Genomic DNA, 15,785 nt, shown 5'->3' on the forward strand with positions numbered 1-15,785 from the left:
AAAGTAAAATAGTATCCAAAACTTTATTTCACGAATCTTTACTTTGTTATTAAAGTAGAAAACTCATAATTTATTTTTTCACAAAATTGGCTTCTTCTTTGGTTGGCTAACTTCTTTTTTTGCTGTTTTCTGCAAAATGAAATAGTATTTCAACTTTAATTTAATTAATCTTTTTATTAGTAAATCAAAAAAAAATCTAAACATTTTTTTTAAATGGGCTTAACATTTTTTTTGCGATATTTGTAAACTGTATTCAAACTTTAATTTATTGAATCTTAACATTAATAAATTGGAAAAAAACAGGTTAAATTTAAACAAAATTGGCTTTACTTCTTTTTTCTGTTTTTAGTAAATTGGAATCGTGTTTAAACTTTATGTAGGGAATTTTTTAGTTAATAAAGTAGGAGAAAAAACAGAAAATGTGGTTTTATCTAAACTAAATTGGCTTAACTTACATTTTTTTCTGTTATCTGTAAAATAAAATGGTATTTAAACTTCATTTAAAAGATCTTTTTGTTAATAAAGTGAAAAAAATGGTTTTATTTAAACAAAATCTGCTCCAAAAACCAAAAACTGGTTTTAATAAAAAGAAAAGTAAACAAAAGTGAAATAAATTTACTGGTTGTCAAACTGTGAAATTACATAATAATGCAATAAAGTGAATTCCTGCAGAGTTTTTCTTCAGGTGATCCAGGAGAAGCTGAAGATCAACGTTTGTGATCAGAGGCTGAACTCTCCTTACAGCTGCTCATTAACATTAATTAGTGGGCTCTTGATTACCTGTATCCATGGCGACGGGCTGGCAGTGGTTCACAGGAGTCACCTCCAGCGGCTGGGACGGCGCCGACCTGAGAGAGAGCGCCGTCAGAATAATCAATGACACGCCGCTGATCTGATCAAAGAGGAACGGCGGAGAAACCGAACGGGAGCGCCGACTTCACGTCACAGAGATCGAACGTGTCTCAAAGTTCATAATAATGAACCTTAAAAAACTAAAATACAAAAGATGTTTTGTGTGGACAAACAAGAGAAAATAAAAAACAACTGCAGCATGACTGTTATGGTTTCAGTCTGTGTTCAGATTAATAAAACAAGACTCATACGCTTAAAAACTTCAAATGTTTGCAGAAAAAAAAATTGGCCTCAGAATTCTGTTTTTAAAAAAAATGCATTAAAACCAGTAAAAGTTTCACTAATATTCAGGTTTGATTATATTCTGATTGATTTCCAGAGATGTTTCAATTTTGAGCTCCATCTCTTACAACAGACATGAACTCCACCATCACTCAACGGCTGATATAGGCTCCAGCAACCTCATGATCCCAAAAGGAACAAAGTGGGTTTAAAGCAGCGGATGGGGGAGGTTTCCAAACTAGAACAATAGAGTCTAAATATGTTTTTTTTTGTTTGTTCCAACAGCCGAGTTGTTTAAATTCAGAGAAAGAATAAATTTCTTTACTTTAACGTTAGTAGTTTATATTTTTACTGACAAATTGTTAAGTTCTAGTTTGTTGTTACGGAAGCAAATTTAATCAAAAATCATTTGAATTTCTAAAAGATTGTTTGAAAAACTTGACTTTTATTTTTCACTTTTTTTTCTCACAATTTAAAAAATAATTTATTGAAACAAATGTAATTTTCTTTTCTTTTTAAATTAATTTTTCTTTTTACTAGGTTACAATTTTTTTTGTTTTTAAATGTTGATAAAACTTTTTTTTAACCAATTCTCATACATTTCTTATTTTGTTTTGAACATCAATTAAAACACAGACTATTTTTTTTATCAAAAATTGTTTTAGTTAAGGAAAAAAACCTATAATAGTAAAAAATTTGTGTTCTCGAATTTAAAAGTCATTATTTGAAAAAAATGTGAAGAAGATTTGGAATTAAAATAAAAGTCAACTTTACTTTTAAAATCCTAGTGGAAACGCGTTTAAATAAAGTTTTAAAGCTTGAATTTTATTTCAATTTACAATTTTGTTTGTTTGTGTGACTGCATTTTTGTAAAATAAATGTCATATAAGCAGTAATTTGGAATGTTGTTTTTTAACTTTTTGTGTCTGTGTCGCTTCTTTCTTTCGTAGAGAAACAAAACCACATTTTGAACTCCAGACAGACGTGAGCTCATCTTACTGTTTTTCTGGCTGCACAACTGCGATCTGCTTCTGCTTCCGGCCTGCAGACAAAGAGATAAATGAGGTTCCGTTTCTGTTTCCCGGGAACTCCCAGCGAGTGTTTGAGTGGACGTACAAACAGGTTTGAGCGGAGACGTCAGGGGGTACGAGTTGGCTTCACACCATCCCACAGGGAAGATTTCCATGGAGTCCACGTCCACGATGCACTCGGACAGCGGCTTGGGGACGCCTGCGGACAGGCGGACGGTAAAGTTTCACCTTTGGTCAGAGAGTCAGCGGGAGTTCACCGATGGTTGAGGACACGCCAACATCTGTACCTTCCAGCCGCAGCCACAGCAGGCGTCCTCTGACCTGAACGATCTGAGCCACACACACCTCCGCCGGCCGCCGAGGGTTCACCGCCTCCAGCCACATGTCCTTGGCAAAGCCTCTGTTCTGCCATGTCTGCACACACAGTACGAGGAGACAAAAGTCAGACGGCGTTTGTCGCACAGAACAGTGTTTGACATGAAATGAGCTTTCATCAGATTTCAACAACAGTTTAAAATAAATGTATGCATTAAAATGAGAAAAACGTCAGACAGGTTGGATTAGGAATAGAATAAAAAAAAACTTTATTATACCATGGTCTGGGTGAATACTCGATTCTGATTGGCTGCTGGGTGTGCATTAAAAAGTGATAATGCACAGTAATAACGCACACCTAAAAAAGAAGTTCCGGTCACACAGACCAAACGTTCGATATCACTGCGCAGGCTTCTTTAAAACACATTTTTCCTTCATCGTCTGGACAAAACAAGCAGTAATGGATGAACTTTCTCTCTGAACTGATGCTTTATTCAACTTATTGTAGCGACCAGCATTTATATTCCTCTCCTTTTGTAAGATAAATTAATATTGACAAATTGGTTATTCTCCTTCTAATAAAACACCACTCGACATGAAAGGTGTAGTCTTCTGTTTCACCACAAGAGGGAGTTTCTGATTTTAGAGCAGCTCAGAAGAGCGAACCTGCCGTGAAATGAAACACAGACAGAAGCTGGTTGTGTTCTGTTTATGTTCTAGCTGCTCACTGAAGGATTAACGTCAGAAAAAGAAGAAAAATATCCTAATTTGTCCGGGTCTTTCTTTCAAAACAGCGACCCTTTACCGCTGCAGCTGAGGTCTGTAACGGCTTCATGCCGTGTTCCATGTCACCGTGACAACAAACCACATCACGGATCAAATAGTCCGCTTTTGTGAAAAAAATAGCTAAACAAAAGAAATAACAAGAATAAAGTACTAAATATTGATTGAATGTTTATTTATTTTGTAAATGACCATGGTATAAGCTTCGCGTCGGACGGTTTAGGCCTCCGCGTCGTGCGTTAATTTCTCATAACGCACACTTCGTCGGGTATTATCCCTTACTCATTAGGGGTGTCTCTAGAACTGTTGCAACGACAGTCGTTATGATTATCGCAAGGACTGTTGCTACACCGTTTTTAGGTTGTTAAGGACGGTTGCCATGCCTGTCGCTACGGCTGTTGTTACAATTGTTGCTAGAACTGTTGCTACGACCATTTCTAGGACTCTGGTTAGGGCTATCACAAAGGTTGGGTTGTCTCAAGGACTCTTGCAACGACAGTCGCTATGGTTGTCGCTAGGACTGTTGCTACAACCGTTTCTAGGACTCTGTTAGAACTGTTGTTAAGGCTGTCTCTAGGACTGTCGCTCTGGCTGCTGTTACGATAGTCGATAGGACTCTTGGTCGGGCCGTTGCTACAGCTGTCTCTAGGGCTGGCACTACGGCTGTTGTTACGATTGCTGCTAGGACTGGTGCAACGACTGTTTCTAGGACTCTAGTTAGGACTGTCGCTAGGGAAGTCGCAAAAATTGTCGCTAAGACTGTTTCTATGACATGTTAGGACTGTTGTTAGGGTCGTCTTTAGGGCTGTTGCTAGGACTGTTGTTACAATTGTCACTAGGACTGTTTATACGACTGTTTATCTGACTCTTGTTGGTAGTTTCAGTAGGGGTGTCTCTAGGGTTATCACTACGGCTGTCATTATAATTGTCGTTAAGAATCTTACAGCCGCTGCTAGAGCTGTCTCTAGAGCTGTCTCTAGGGCTGTCGCTATAACTGTAGTTAGGATCATCATTACGATAGTCGTTACGACTGTTGTGAGGATGCTTGTTGAGGCCGTCGCTAGGGATTTCTAGGGCTGTCGTTACAACTGCAGTTACAATTGTCATTACGATTGTTGTTACAATTGTCGTTACGATTGTTGTTACAATTGTCATTACGATTGTTGTTACAATTGTCATTACGACTGTTGTTAGGATGGTTGTTTGGGCCGTTGCTAGGGCCGTTTCTAGGGCTATCGCTACCACTGTAGCTACGATTATCACTAGGCATGTCGTTACAACTTTCAATACTACTGTTCTTATGGCTGAAGTTATGACTGTTGCTACAACTCTTACGATTGTTTCGACTGCGCTTACGGCAACATTACTGTTGAGTAAAAAGGTGTTTCTCTGACTTAAATGATTTTTCATGGATATTATTAAGGTTTAAAAGAAAACTGTGAATAAAAACATCAGAATTTAACATTTTAAAGCTTGATTATTGCATGTTCTAATTTTGTTGGGTAAGAGTGTTTCTCCATTGTTACAATAGTATAAAATGATTCTTGTGGACATTTTAATGGTTTTGACTGTTTAAAGAAATATGATCAGATAAATTTAATCCTAAATCCCTGAAGTCAACCATGGAGATCAAGGAGACGCTTTAACTGCAGACCCTCACATCAGGGAAGCAGGCCTCAGAAGCCGCCTCCGTCCCGCTCTGCTTCAGGTAGTCGGCCCAGTCGAAGTCCTGGCCCTCATAGCCTCTGGGTTTCTCCAGAGCCACGCCGTTCTTCAGACACCACTGCACGGGGAGGATCCCCGGCAAGCCGGCGTGACACACCACGGAGCGCGGCTTTGAGTCCTCGGACAGATCGTCCAGCGTCACCTGGAAGTAGACGTCATCGTAGACCTGAGGAGGAAACAGGAAACGCTCAGCAAACATCTGAGGGATTTCCCTTCTAACTCCTTCTTTCAGTTGAAATATTTACATCAATCCTTTACTGAAAACTACAGTCCTTCGTTTCATAAATGAGATTTTTTTATGCTGACTTATACTGAATAATAAAGGATTTTGATCAAGTGTATTTCACATTTATGTTAAAAAGTGTGATTAAAAGTTCAAGATAATTCTTTCTATGAAGTTTAGCTGTTTGTAACAGTTTATAAATAATAACTTCTCCCATATAAGCAGTTGATCTTCACAGATTAATGCATTTAAAGGTAATTATAGATTACTTGCCGGTACTAAGTGGATGGAAAAATTTCCAGAAAGAAGCTGTAATATCGTAAATATTCCACAGAACTGAGATGTTTGAAACAATAAGGAAACAGATGAGGATCAAAACACTAAAATAAACACTCATCTTGAAGATCAGAAACGCAGGTCAGGATTTTAAGCTAAATAACTGAAATTCTTTTTTTCCTTTCATGCTGGAAAAAAAACTAAGATTATGTCGAGAAAAGTAACAGTGAGTCTGAAAAACCTCAGTTGCAACAGAGGGTGTTAAAAATCTGGATTTGAGGGAAGATCCGGCAACCAGATGTGAAATAAAACGTTGTTTTTCTGTGTTTACGGTTCAGGTATGTGGTGCCAAACCCTTCACATACCAGAGGTTAAAATCACGGCTTTTCTTTAAGACATTCCAGTCGCTGGAATCCAAACAGATGAGGGAGGAGGCCGCCTCCCTCACAGAAACATGCTAAAAATCCTGGGCTGAGCTCAGCTGCAGAATGCTGAGGAGGAGGCGGCGTGGGTCACCTTGGTAACGGAGACGGGACAGATCTGGAGCTGCTCCCAGCGAGAAACCATCTCCAGCTTCATCCCCGTCCTGAAGGAGTGTTTGGGAAGGTCCGCGTGGTCCTGATGCAGAGAAACCACAACGTTTCAGAAGAACACGACTTCCTTCAGAGTCTTCTCGGATTTTAGCTTCTTCTATGATTTTGAACTAAAAATCTAAATAAGAAAATTCATTTTTGTTGCTTTTCTTCCATTTTTATGCCAATTAAATGTTCTTTTATAAAAAGATCTTTCATAAAAAACACAACATGAAGGCAAACTTGTTTTTTAATTTAGTTTTTTAAATTAAGAAGCTGCCTGTTCTTCTTTGAAGAGAATTATTTTATTTTATGAACAAAAAATGAACAAAAATTATGAACAAAAAATCCTCGCCTCAAAATGACACGAAAAAAGTATAATTTAAAAAAAAGGAAATATACAGAATACACAGGTTCCACTGCTCTAAATGAACGAATCTTTTCACAAAAGGATCAAAAATTTGATTTAAAAAAGGAGAAATGCATGAATTTCACAGAACTTGTGATTTGTTACAGCCAAAAAATAAATAAAAAAACTGAATTAACATCAATTTTAGTTTTTATTGCATAAATTAGAGTTCTGCAGAACAATTTATCCCCATAGAGTCAGAGTTTACTTTCAAAGATCATCAAATTTCACATAATTTCTCACATTTCAGAAGAATAATAAAAAACGTTCAAACAAAAAATGTTTAAAAAATCTTTTTAAAATTTTACAAAAACTTTATATAAAACCTCTCAATACTCACAACACAACTGGGATTAATCATTTACTCAAATGACTTTAGATTTGTAATCAAATATTCTGCTCTAATTAGTATGAACTTCCTGTGCTCCATCTGAAACAGGAAGTGAGGAGAGTTTAAAAACTCACCTTAAAGACTTCCAGTGGAAGCGGATTCTTCTGTCTGTCCAGCCGGACCTCCTCCAGAACCTGCTGCCACTCAGCGGCGCTCCTCAAAGATCTGAACTCTGAGCCATCAACAGAAAGTTACATCATTACGCTAAAATCACAGATATTTACATTAGTAACATTCAAACTTTTTCATTTCTACTAAACGTGAAGTTCAGTCCGTTGTTGTGGTTAGTTTCTCTGGAGCTTCGATCAGCAGCCAGAATGAAATCAAAATGTTTCCTCAAACTTAAGGACTATCAGGGCCACCAGAGAAGGAAAATAAATGGGAATAAAGTCGTAAAATTATGAGGAAAAAGTCAACATTTTATAAGAATAAATAATTTGAAAAAGTGGTTATTTTACAATGAAAAATTCATGATTACAATTCTCCTAAAATTTACACATTTTTTCTCATAATTTTGTACTGATTTAATTTTGTAAAATCTTTAGTTTTTCTAATAATGTAACTTTATCTCGCATAGTTTTATCTTTATACGTTTTTTTAAAATAATATTTCATAAAATTTAGACTTTCTGCTCAAAATTTTATACACATTTATTTTCATAAAATTTTGACTTTTTCTAATAATTTTACAACTTTTATAATTAATTTAGGCTTTTTATATGATTTTACATTATTTTTGAAAAATTTGAATTTTTCTCATATTTTGGATTTTATTTCTTATCTTCTTCTTATCTTACATCTTTGTACAGATTTATTTTCACAAAATGTTGACTTTTCCTAATTACTTTATTCTAGCATAATTTTGCCTTTATACATATTTTTTTAAATTTCATACAATCTTTTATCTTTTTATCAGAATTTTAACGATTACTATTACATAACTATTCTTGTATAAATTATAGCTTTCTTCTCACAATTTTGCACAAATTCAGACTTAATAATTTTACAACTTTTTTGTTCATTTTAGCCTTTTTACATAATTTTACATTAAACTCGTACAAGAAGAGTCTTACGTACAAGAAAAATAAAATAGTTTTAAGACTTTTTTGTAATTTAGAAATATTTTCTCATAATGTTTTACAAATTTAAGTTTGTAAAATGTTGACTTTTTCTAATTTACCTTTTTCCTGCATACTTTTTCCTTCATTTTTAAAATAAATTTAATACAATTTTAAATATTTTTGTAATTTTTTTGACTTTTTTTCTTGTAAAACTTAAACTTTTTTCTCATAATTCTCAAACTATTCTGTGATGTGATGTAATTTTGTTTTTTTAATAATTTTACATTAATCTGGTGAAATTGTGACATTTCTTCTCATAATTTTACGACTTTATTCTCATAAAATTGTGATTTTTTTCACATAATTCAAGACTTTTTTGTCGTACACTTCTGGCTGCGGAAGAACATTTTTTCCATCACTGTCGTGTTCTAACTGGTAGGGGGCGGAGTTTACTCCGTCACAGCCTGCCCTCTCTGGGGCTGCGCCGTTCCTGTACAAAGCGGCTTTAAGCCGGCCTCTGTGAACGACACCTGACCCATGAGAACTCTGATCAATGATCTATCTTTATTTAAGAGTAAATGTGCTGGGATTATAGTGAAGGTCCAGCTGTAATCCTGGATTATTTCACTCAAAAACATGATTCCTTGTGAGATTTTTACCTGCAGGTGTCTCCAATTTAAGGTCGTTCTCCAGGGCCCAGCCGAATGGGCGGAGCCTGACGTCCAGGTAGAACAGCCAGAGGTCCTGGTGGTCTTCAGAGAGGCCGGCGTATCGCAGGCGCAGCCGGCCTCCCACGTTCTGGACGACTCGAACCGGCCAATAAAGGAAGGGGTCTGAAGGATCCTGGAGCTCCATGACGGATCCCTCCAGGATCAGATCCATGGTGTTCTTCCCCCGCAGAGGCTGATGGGAAACGGGATGAAACGGATCAAACGCTGAAGGAGGTTAAAAACGACGCCGTCTATGCAGAATATCAACATCTTGATAAATAAAACAGATTATGACTCTATGCTAAAGTAATCTGGGTTATGATAAATTCATTAATACGTCGGGAAAATCTAAGAGACGTTTTAGGCAGAGTGGGAATAAAAGGATAAGATTTATGATTTTAATTGGAGAAACGAGAAGTGAAAAGGGAAGATGAGGACAATCAGCAAAACTTTGCTGGTTTGGATGAAGAAGAGTTGAGAAAAACCTTTAAAGTTTAGGAAAAGCTGCAGTAAAACTCTTCCCTCATCTCGTCATTGTTGTGACTGGTTGAGCTGGTTCTTTTCAGGTTCTTTTGCGTCAAAAGTTTATCACCAGAAGCCTTGGCGTCACCAGATGCTTTTCCCAGATTAAAATCAAAGTTTAAAGTTCAGAAAAAACGAGCCGAGACGAGGCCGGTAAACTGTCAGATGGAGGTCGTCTGTAGACGTGAAGGGAACGGTTCCAACTCCAAACATTCTCCTTCTTCTGAGCGTGGACATGAAAATCCTAGAAACTTTTCCGGTTCTACAGGCTCTGAACTGCAACCAATGCTGGCCCGAAAAGAACCGGGAGAGGCAGAAAATGGGAGTAAAAACCCTGAAAGGATCAGAAACGTAACTGAAACAGCAGCAGCTTTTCAACAGATGGAGATGTCTGTGTTTTATTCTCTCATCAGAGACACTTTTTACTTTTCCATCGTTTTGACTTTTAACTAAAGTTGTAGCATTTAGGCTGGAACGAGTATCCAAGTACTCTGATACTTGCAATCTGCTCCCAAAAATTTAAGTTCGAATATTCATGACGTTCAAGATCTCTGATCTTTATAAATATAGTAGGTCAGCTGTCAAAGTTAAGGCCCGGGGGCCGAATCCGGCCCTCCAGGTAATTCTATCCGGCCCTTTAGATCATTTTATTTTATTGTTATTAATGACTCGATGTTATCTTGTGATCATTTCTAACTCGTATAATTTGACAAAATATATTTTTATGGAGAGTAAAATATTGAAAGTTATTTAAGGTTTAAGTTGATTTATTCTGGAGTAATATTCCTGTATTTTTATTATTCATAATTATGATAAAAGTTAGGGGTTTAAAAATTGGCATTCTGTTAGCTTTTTGGAGTATTTTGGCATTTACTAAGATTTTTAGGCTAATTGGAGTTTAGTTAATATCTCAGCTACATGCTAACTGATTTGGCTAATTTAGACTTTATTTGTTTTTAGTCTGTAGGCTAATATTTAAACACTAGATGTTTTGGCTCATGTAGGCTTTTTTTATATATGGAGAGTAAAATATTATAGGTTTAAGTTGATTTATTCTGGAATAATATTCCTGCATTATTATTAATAATTGTGTTAAAGAATGATAGATTTAAAGCTATAAAAATGTAGTTTTAAAGTGTTCAATAAATGTTTATCCTGTTCGACCCGTGATCTAAGGTGTGTTCTGGATTGATAGTTAAAAACACTGAATTTGAAAGCTGAAATCACTGAAGCTGATAGCTGAAAATACTGAAGCTGATAGCTAGCTAAAATATTAGCTAAACTCCAATTTGGCCTAAAAAACCTTAATAAATGCCAAAATAGTCCAAAAAGCTAGCAGAATACCATTATAACTTTCAGCTTTACTACACTCTGACTCCATATAATATTAAAAAACGACTAATTGACTATTAAATTAGTCGTCGACTCTTGTAATTGCTGATTAGTCGACTAATCGCTGCAGCCCTAGTGGATTTCTTTCTCAATAGTCTTCGCACCAGTTCTTCTTTCCACTGATTTTGTTGCTTCTCACTTTTAAAACCTGCCAGGAAATGTGAAGAAGAGGAGAAATGGGATGATGGAGGAGGAAGATGCTCACCCCCTCCAGCAGGCTGGCCGGCGCCGTGCGGGATCCCGTCAGATCCTGGACGAGGAACTCTGTCCAGTCGCTGAACTTCTCCTTGATGGCTGCAGGGACAGAAACGGAGGAATCTCTGACTCGAGCTCACAGTGAAGGAGCCAAACACACAGAAATCAGCTGAGACTGAAGGATGCAACAGATCCATGCTGCTCTGAGGGGTCACATGCAGGAAACATGCAGATCTCTTGATTCTTTTTCACTCAGAGGAGAACATTTTGGAGAAGCGATCAGCGCTCTGCAGGAAGTGCAACAGAAACTACATTTATCCTGAACTTGTTCAGAACTGTCAGCTTTTCACCCCCTTCATTCACGCTCTATTGGAATCACAGGAGGCTCCAGATGAGGAGAAACTGAAACCAAACGTCTGTGGAGTGAAGGGAGAAAACTGCTGCGTGGAGAGAAGAAGCCACGACTCCTCCAGCTCAGATTCAGAGACAGGAAAAGGAAGCGGTTGGATCACAAACCGAACCTCAGCGAGAAGAGAACCAGCAACTCCTGCACCGACCGCACACTCTTTCAGCTCTCCATTGATCATCACTTTCAAAATAAAATCTATATTTCTCACATCTGACTGAACTTTCCAGCAACTAAACTGACCTGAGAAGTTTAGAAACACAAGATAAAAGAAAAACTGTTTTATTATTTTATCCAGTAACTAAACTACAGTCACACGTGTGCAAACGTTTTTTTGCTTCAAAACAATCTTTCCTTGAATCCTTTTTTTTTTAAGAACCGGTTCTGCGAGGTTTGTGGAGCCGTTTCTGTTTGACTCGCTCCGGCCTGCAGGACAGAAGTGAAGCGAGCGCTCACTTCGTAAACACCAGGAGACGTGGAGTAAAGGAAGTCTGACTCAGACAGACGCTGATCAGCTGTTTTTACCGACGTTTGATCAAAATAGACATGAAAGTTCAGAGTTTTTTCTCTGATGTCCCTCATGGTGTTGATGAGGTTTTCTTACATTTGAATGGATTCAGTGACAATTTAGAGTCAGAAACGCATTTAGATTAGGGATGGGTATCAATTATATCAATTATTTAGAAAAACATTAATAATCTATTATATGATTTGAATATATTTACATTAATCTGATACAGTTCACATACTGCAGCACGTATTAGTGAAATCATGAAATTGTACGGTGTTACATGGATTCTCAAACGAGAACAATTGTTCTGCTTCTTCTGGAGGGCGTTTCAGTTTGACCACTAGGTGGTGATCACGCTAAAGCACCTTATTCCAGAAGAAGAAAATATGACAAAAAAAACTGTGCTTTAGACCATAAATGGTAACTTTAAAAAATGTTTCCTTAAAAGAGTTCCTGCCTCTGAGTTTAAAAAGATTTTCATTTAGTTAGCAATGTATGTTTAGCTTGACCAAGCGTTGGCATTAGTCGTAATATAGAAAATCCCATTATACCTTAGCATCAAGCTAATGGATTTTAGCATTATGTGCTGAATCGATTTATATTTTCAAGAATTGAAATATACGATTCTTGATCTGTTAAACTTAAATCGATTCAAACTGATTGATCGATTTTGTCAACCTTGTCCTAATTTAAATAGTTTAAAAAATGTACTTTTAAAAAAACAAAAGTTTTAAGATAAGACTATTAGATTACAACCATGGAGAGTAATTAGAGTAAGTAGAGATTAATTAGTAAACTACTGTGGAAAAAATGTTGGAATTAGAAGTTGTAGATTTTAGACAGCGTGTGCGTGGTGAGGCTGAGGCAGGAAGCAGAGGCAGGTAGAGGGGGGGCACAGGGGAAGGGGCGGGTGGTGCCTGGAGGCCATACAACTTTAATTTGTTGTTGTCGTCATCTTTTGTTGATTTTGAAGTTTTCTTCTGGCTTAATCCTATTTCATAGGAAATAGCTTGTTATTTTTGAAACGTCTTGTACAAACAAACAATGAATAGACGGATGACAGGAAGTGGGTGCGGGCTTACTTCAAGCAAGAGTCTTGCTCACAACTCTGAGGTGAATTTCTAATGAACTCCTGCTGTTCTGCAGAAACTATGTCCTAGAATTAGAACTAAGAGAGCACTGGTAAAACTATAGATGAGAAGATGATCTGATTGGGTCTGGTTTCTAGTGAATTCCGATTATTCTATTGATGAGAGACAGAGAATTCAGGTTTGAGAAAAGTATTTTAAACACTTCAGGGTTCTTCCTCTGTTTATTGATCTAACCTGTTGCACAGAAAAAAACAGGAAGTGGAAGAAAAAAAATGTGACCAGATGGATTTTTCCAAACCGCTGCCGACATCTGATGATTTTCTGAAGGTTTTGGGCAAAACGTTGGTTCTTAACTGAAATCAAAACATTTCTGTTTACATTGACACGTGCACGCTGGGCGTGCATGAAGGATCAGGTGACACCAGCACCTGTAGGGCGTGCTGCACGCGTGCACTCTGCACTCTGACCATGCGGCGCTCCTCCTTCTCCTTTCAGCTGCTTTTTATTTTGGAGCTGAAAAATTCCAGTAAAGAACAAAAAACGTCTTTACGAGAAAAGGAATCAAAGTCAGTAGATTTACTCCAAAGTTAAACAAATAAAGCAGAGAGGGTTCTGTCAGTTACTGTGTCATCTACAGCCTGAAAGCTTCCAGTCAGCACTAATGCTTTCGCTTCTACAGGAACTGCAGTTGTGCTCTCAATCTGCACCAAAAATAACTGCAGCGAAGATCTGACGGTTAACAATGAGGGGGCTGACGCCCGGCCCCCCCGCGGGAGGTGAACCCCCCTGTCATTAACCACAATGTTGGTCCTTCAGAAGCAGCTTCAGAGCTGTCTGCACTTCTCTAACTCCAGGTTTTATCTTATTGTTTTTTTCCAAACACGAGAAGTTCCCATTTGACGGAGTTTTGAGAAAACGTTCGGGTTTTCCTCCTTATGAGGTGAGACCGATGCCTGCCAGCGAGCACCTGTCTGAGTCACAGATGAGTCAGAGTAGCAGAATGACGGCGAGGAGCTGTGAGAACTGAGATCACCTGCAGCGGCGAAAGTGAAACGGCTCACGGGAGGAGCTTCAGACGAAGAGGACGAATGTTTACCATAAAAATGCTTTTCCATGATGGGAGGCGTGGAAAAGCCCGGGGAGCATCCACGTTTGTTGCTTCATAGCTGAAAGAATTCTTAGTTTCTACTGATCTAAACCTAGAAGGAGCCGCATAGATTTACTTTAGCCTTTAAGAAATTTGGATTTGCATTCATGACCTTCTTTTTTAATAAATATGAATTCTGTCTTTTTTGGCATGAACAAAAGCAAAAATATAAAAAGAAACTAGCATCTCTCAAAATGCGATTTTTATTTTATTTTTACGTTTTTACCTTTTACCTCAGTAGATGCCAAATTAGCCAAAAAGCTAGCTTGTTGCTTAAATATTAGCTAACCTCCGAAATAGCCTAAAATTAATCATGAGTCAAACATGTTAGCCCGTTGCTAAAATCGAAGCTAAACTCTAAATTAGACTAAAAATCCCCAGTAAATAACAAATTAGCCAAAAACATTAACATGTTGCTACAATATTAGTTCAACTCCAATTTATTTGAAAAATACTAAAAACGATGGAAACATACAGCATGAAAATACATTTAAAGGCCTGTTGCTAATCTACCTAAAAATTGACATTTGAAGACTTTCTCAATCATTTCCTATGAGGCATATTTTGCTCAATATTTCAAAAACTATAAAGTTTATGAATACTGAAAAACGAGCAGTAATGTCCTGAACCAGCTGAATGTTTAGATACTAAGATTACTGAAATCGCTGAAAGTGTGAGTTTTTACGTGCCGAAAAACGAACAGAAAGCAGCAGAAGAATCATTTAAAGCATTCACACAATAAATGGTAATTAAGTAATAAAAAAAAAAACGATTTTATTTTTCTTCAGCCGAAGGGAGACATAAAAGAGCCACATGTGGCTCTGGGGCCGAAAGGTTGCAGACTCCTGGTCTAAACTTAGAGGATCATCTGAATCCGTTAATCCTTCATTTTTTTAGCCAAGGTATTAAAATGTAAAACAGCAGGTGAATCTGCAGTACTTCCAACGACCAGTAGGGGCAACAGCTCTGGCTACAGTGAAGAGGATCTTAGAGGCTCGCGCCGCTAATTTCTGTCAGAATCTACTGGAATCACATTGATTATGTAAATGGTTGAAATTTACAATATGCTAAAGATTTTGTGTTTGAACGTCGCCGGCGACGCCTCATGGTAAACAGTCGGATTCCCCTGCTCCGCACCAGTTATGAGTCAGATGCTAGGCGCCAGCCAAGGCAGCCGCGGGGAAGGGGACCCCCACCAAGACGGGGGTGGGGGCCGCACCTGCGAGAAAGGCCTGGTGAGCCCGAGCCCATCCCCCTCCCACGATCCACCTTCCATGTGGTCCCATACACCGCCCCGCAAAAAAACAGACCCCCCCACCCAGACGAGCCAGAGAAGGGGGACCCCCCATGGGGCGGGGTGTCACTCCGCCTGTGGCACGAGTTCAGCTTCACAAACCTTGCGTCAAAACTGACCCTTATAGATCAGGCCTTTTAGGGGGCTTGCGCTTGCACTCTTAGCCCCGCCCGTAGTGACATCACAACGGCTCATTAATTTAAACAGAGCGTCTCTGCGACTGTTTGATTGACAGCAATTTAAAAGAAATACAAAAACGAAAACTTAAACATGATTTTCATTGGAGGGGGACTGTAAGCTCAAAGTTTCCTTTGTGAAGCTCAAATTATGGCAACAATAAAGAAGTTTGTAGTTTTTTAGCAGAAGCCTTTATCTAAAACTAAAATGAGTTTCCCACCTAAATGTAGCGTAAAATGACTTGAGATTTGAACCCTCAACTGGATCTTCTTCTAGAAATGAAACTATTTTCTCCCGAGTTCTCAAAATTAATTTGAGAAGTTGTTCTTTTTGTTTATTAGTTTGATTGCAGTATGCAATCAAACTATTGTTCTTCTCTTTTCTTATTTTTCTTCTTCTTATTCTTCCGTACGTTTTTCGG

The 15,785-nt window shown here is 37.8% G+C and overlaps 1 protein-coding gene across 4 annotated transcripts in view; it reads right to left on the reverse strand.

The window, feature by feature from the left end:
• The window catches only part of sfmbt2 (Scm like with four mbt domains 2), a 62,926-nt gene that overhangs the window by 10,485 nt on the left and 36,656 nt on the right, over positions 1-15,785 (reverse strand). For all 4 annotated transcript variants that reach the window (XM_024288518.2, XM_024288537.2, XM_024288531.2 and 1 more), the window contains 9 exons: positions 10,749-10,837; positions 8,579-8,822; positions 6,934-7,031; positions 6,004-6,105; positions 4,924-5,154; positions 2,453-2,579; positions 2,251-2,364; positions 2,134-2,176; positions 781-848 (listed from right to left, as the gene is read on the reverse strand). In XM_024288518.2, coding sequence (XP_024144286.1) covers positions 781-848; positions 2,134-2,176; positions 2,251-2,364; positions 2,453-2,579; positions 4,924-5,154; positions 6,004-6,105; positions 6,934-7,031; positions 8,579-8,822; positions 10,749-10,837 — 1,116 coding nt within the window. The remainder of the gene's footprint in view (positions 1-780; positions 849-2,133; positions 2,177-2,250; positions 2,365-2,452; positions 2,580-4,923; positions 5,155-6,003; positions 6,106-6,933; positions 7,032-8,578; positions 8,823-10,748; positions 10,838-15,785) is intronic.

This window comes from Oryzias melastigma, linkage group LG23 (assembly GCF_002922805.2).
Source record: "Oryzias melastigma strain HK-1 linkage group LG23, ASM292280v2, whole genome shotgun sequence".
In the NCBI taxonomy this organism is placed as follows: Eukaryota; Metazoa; Chordata; class Actinopteri; order Beloniformes; family Adrianichthyidae; genus Oryzias; species Oryzias melastigma.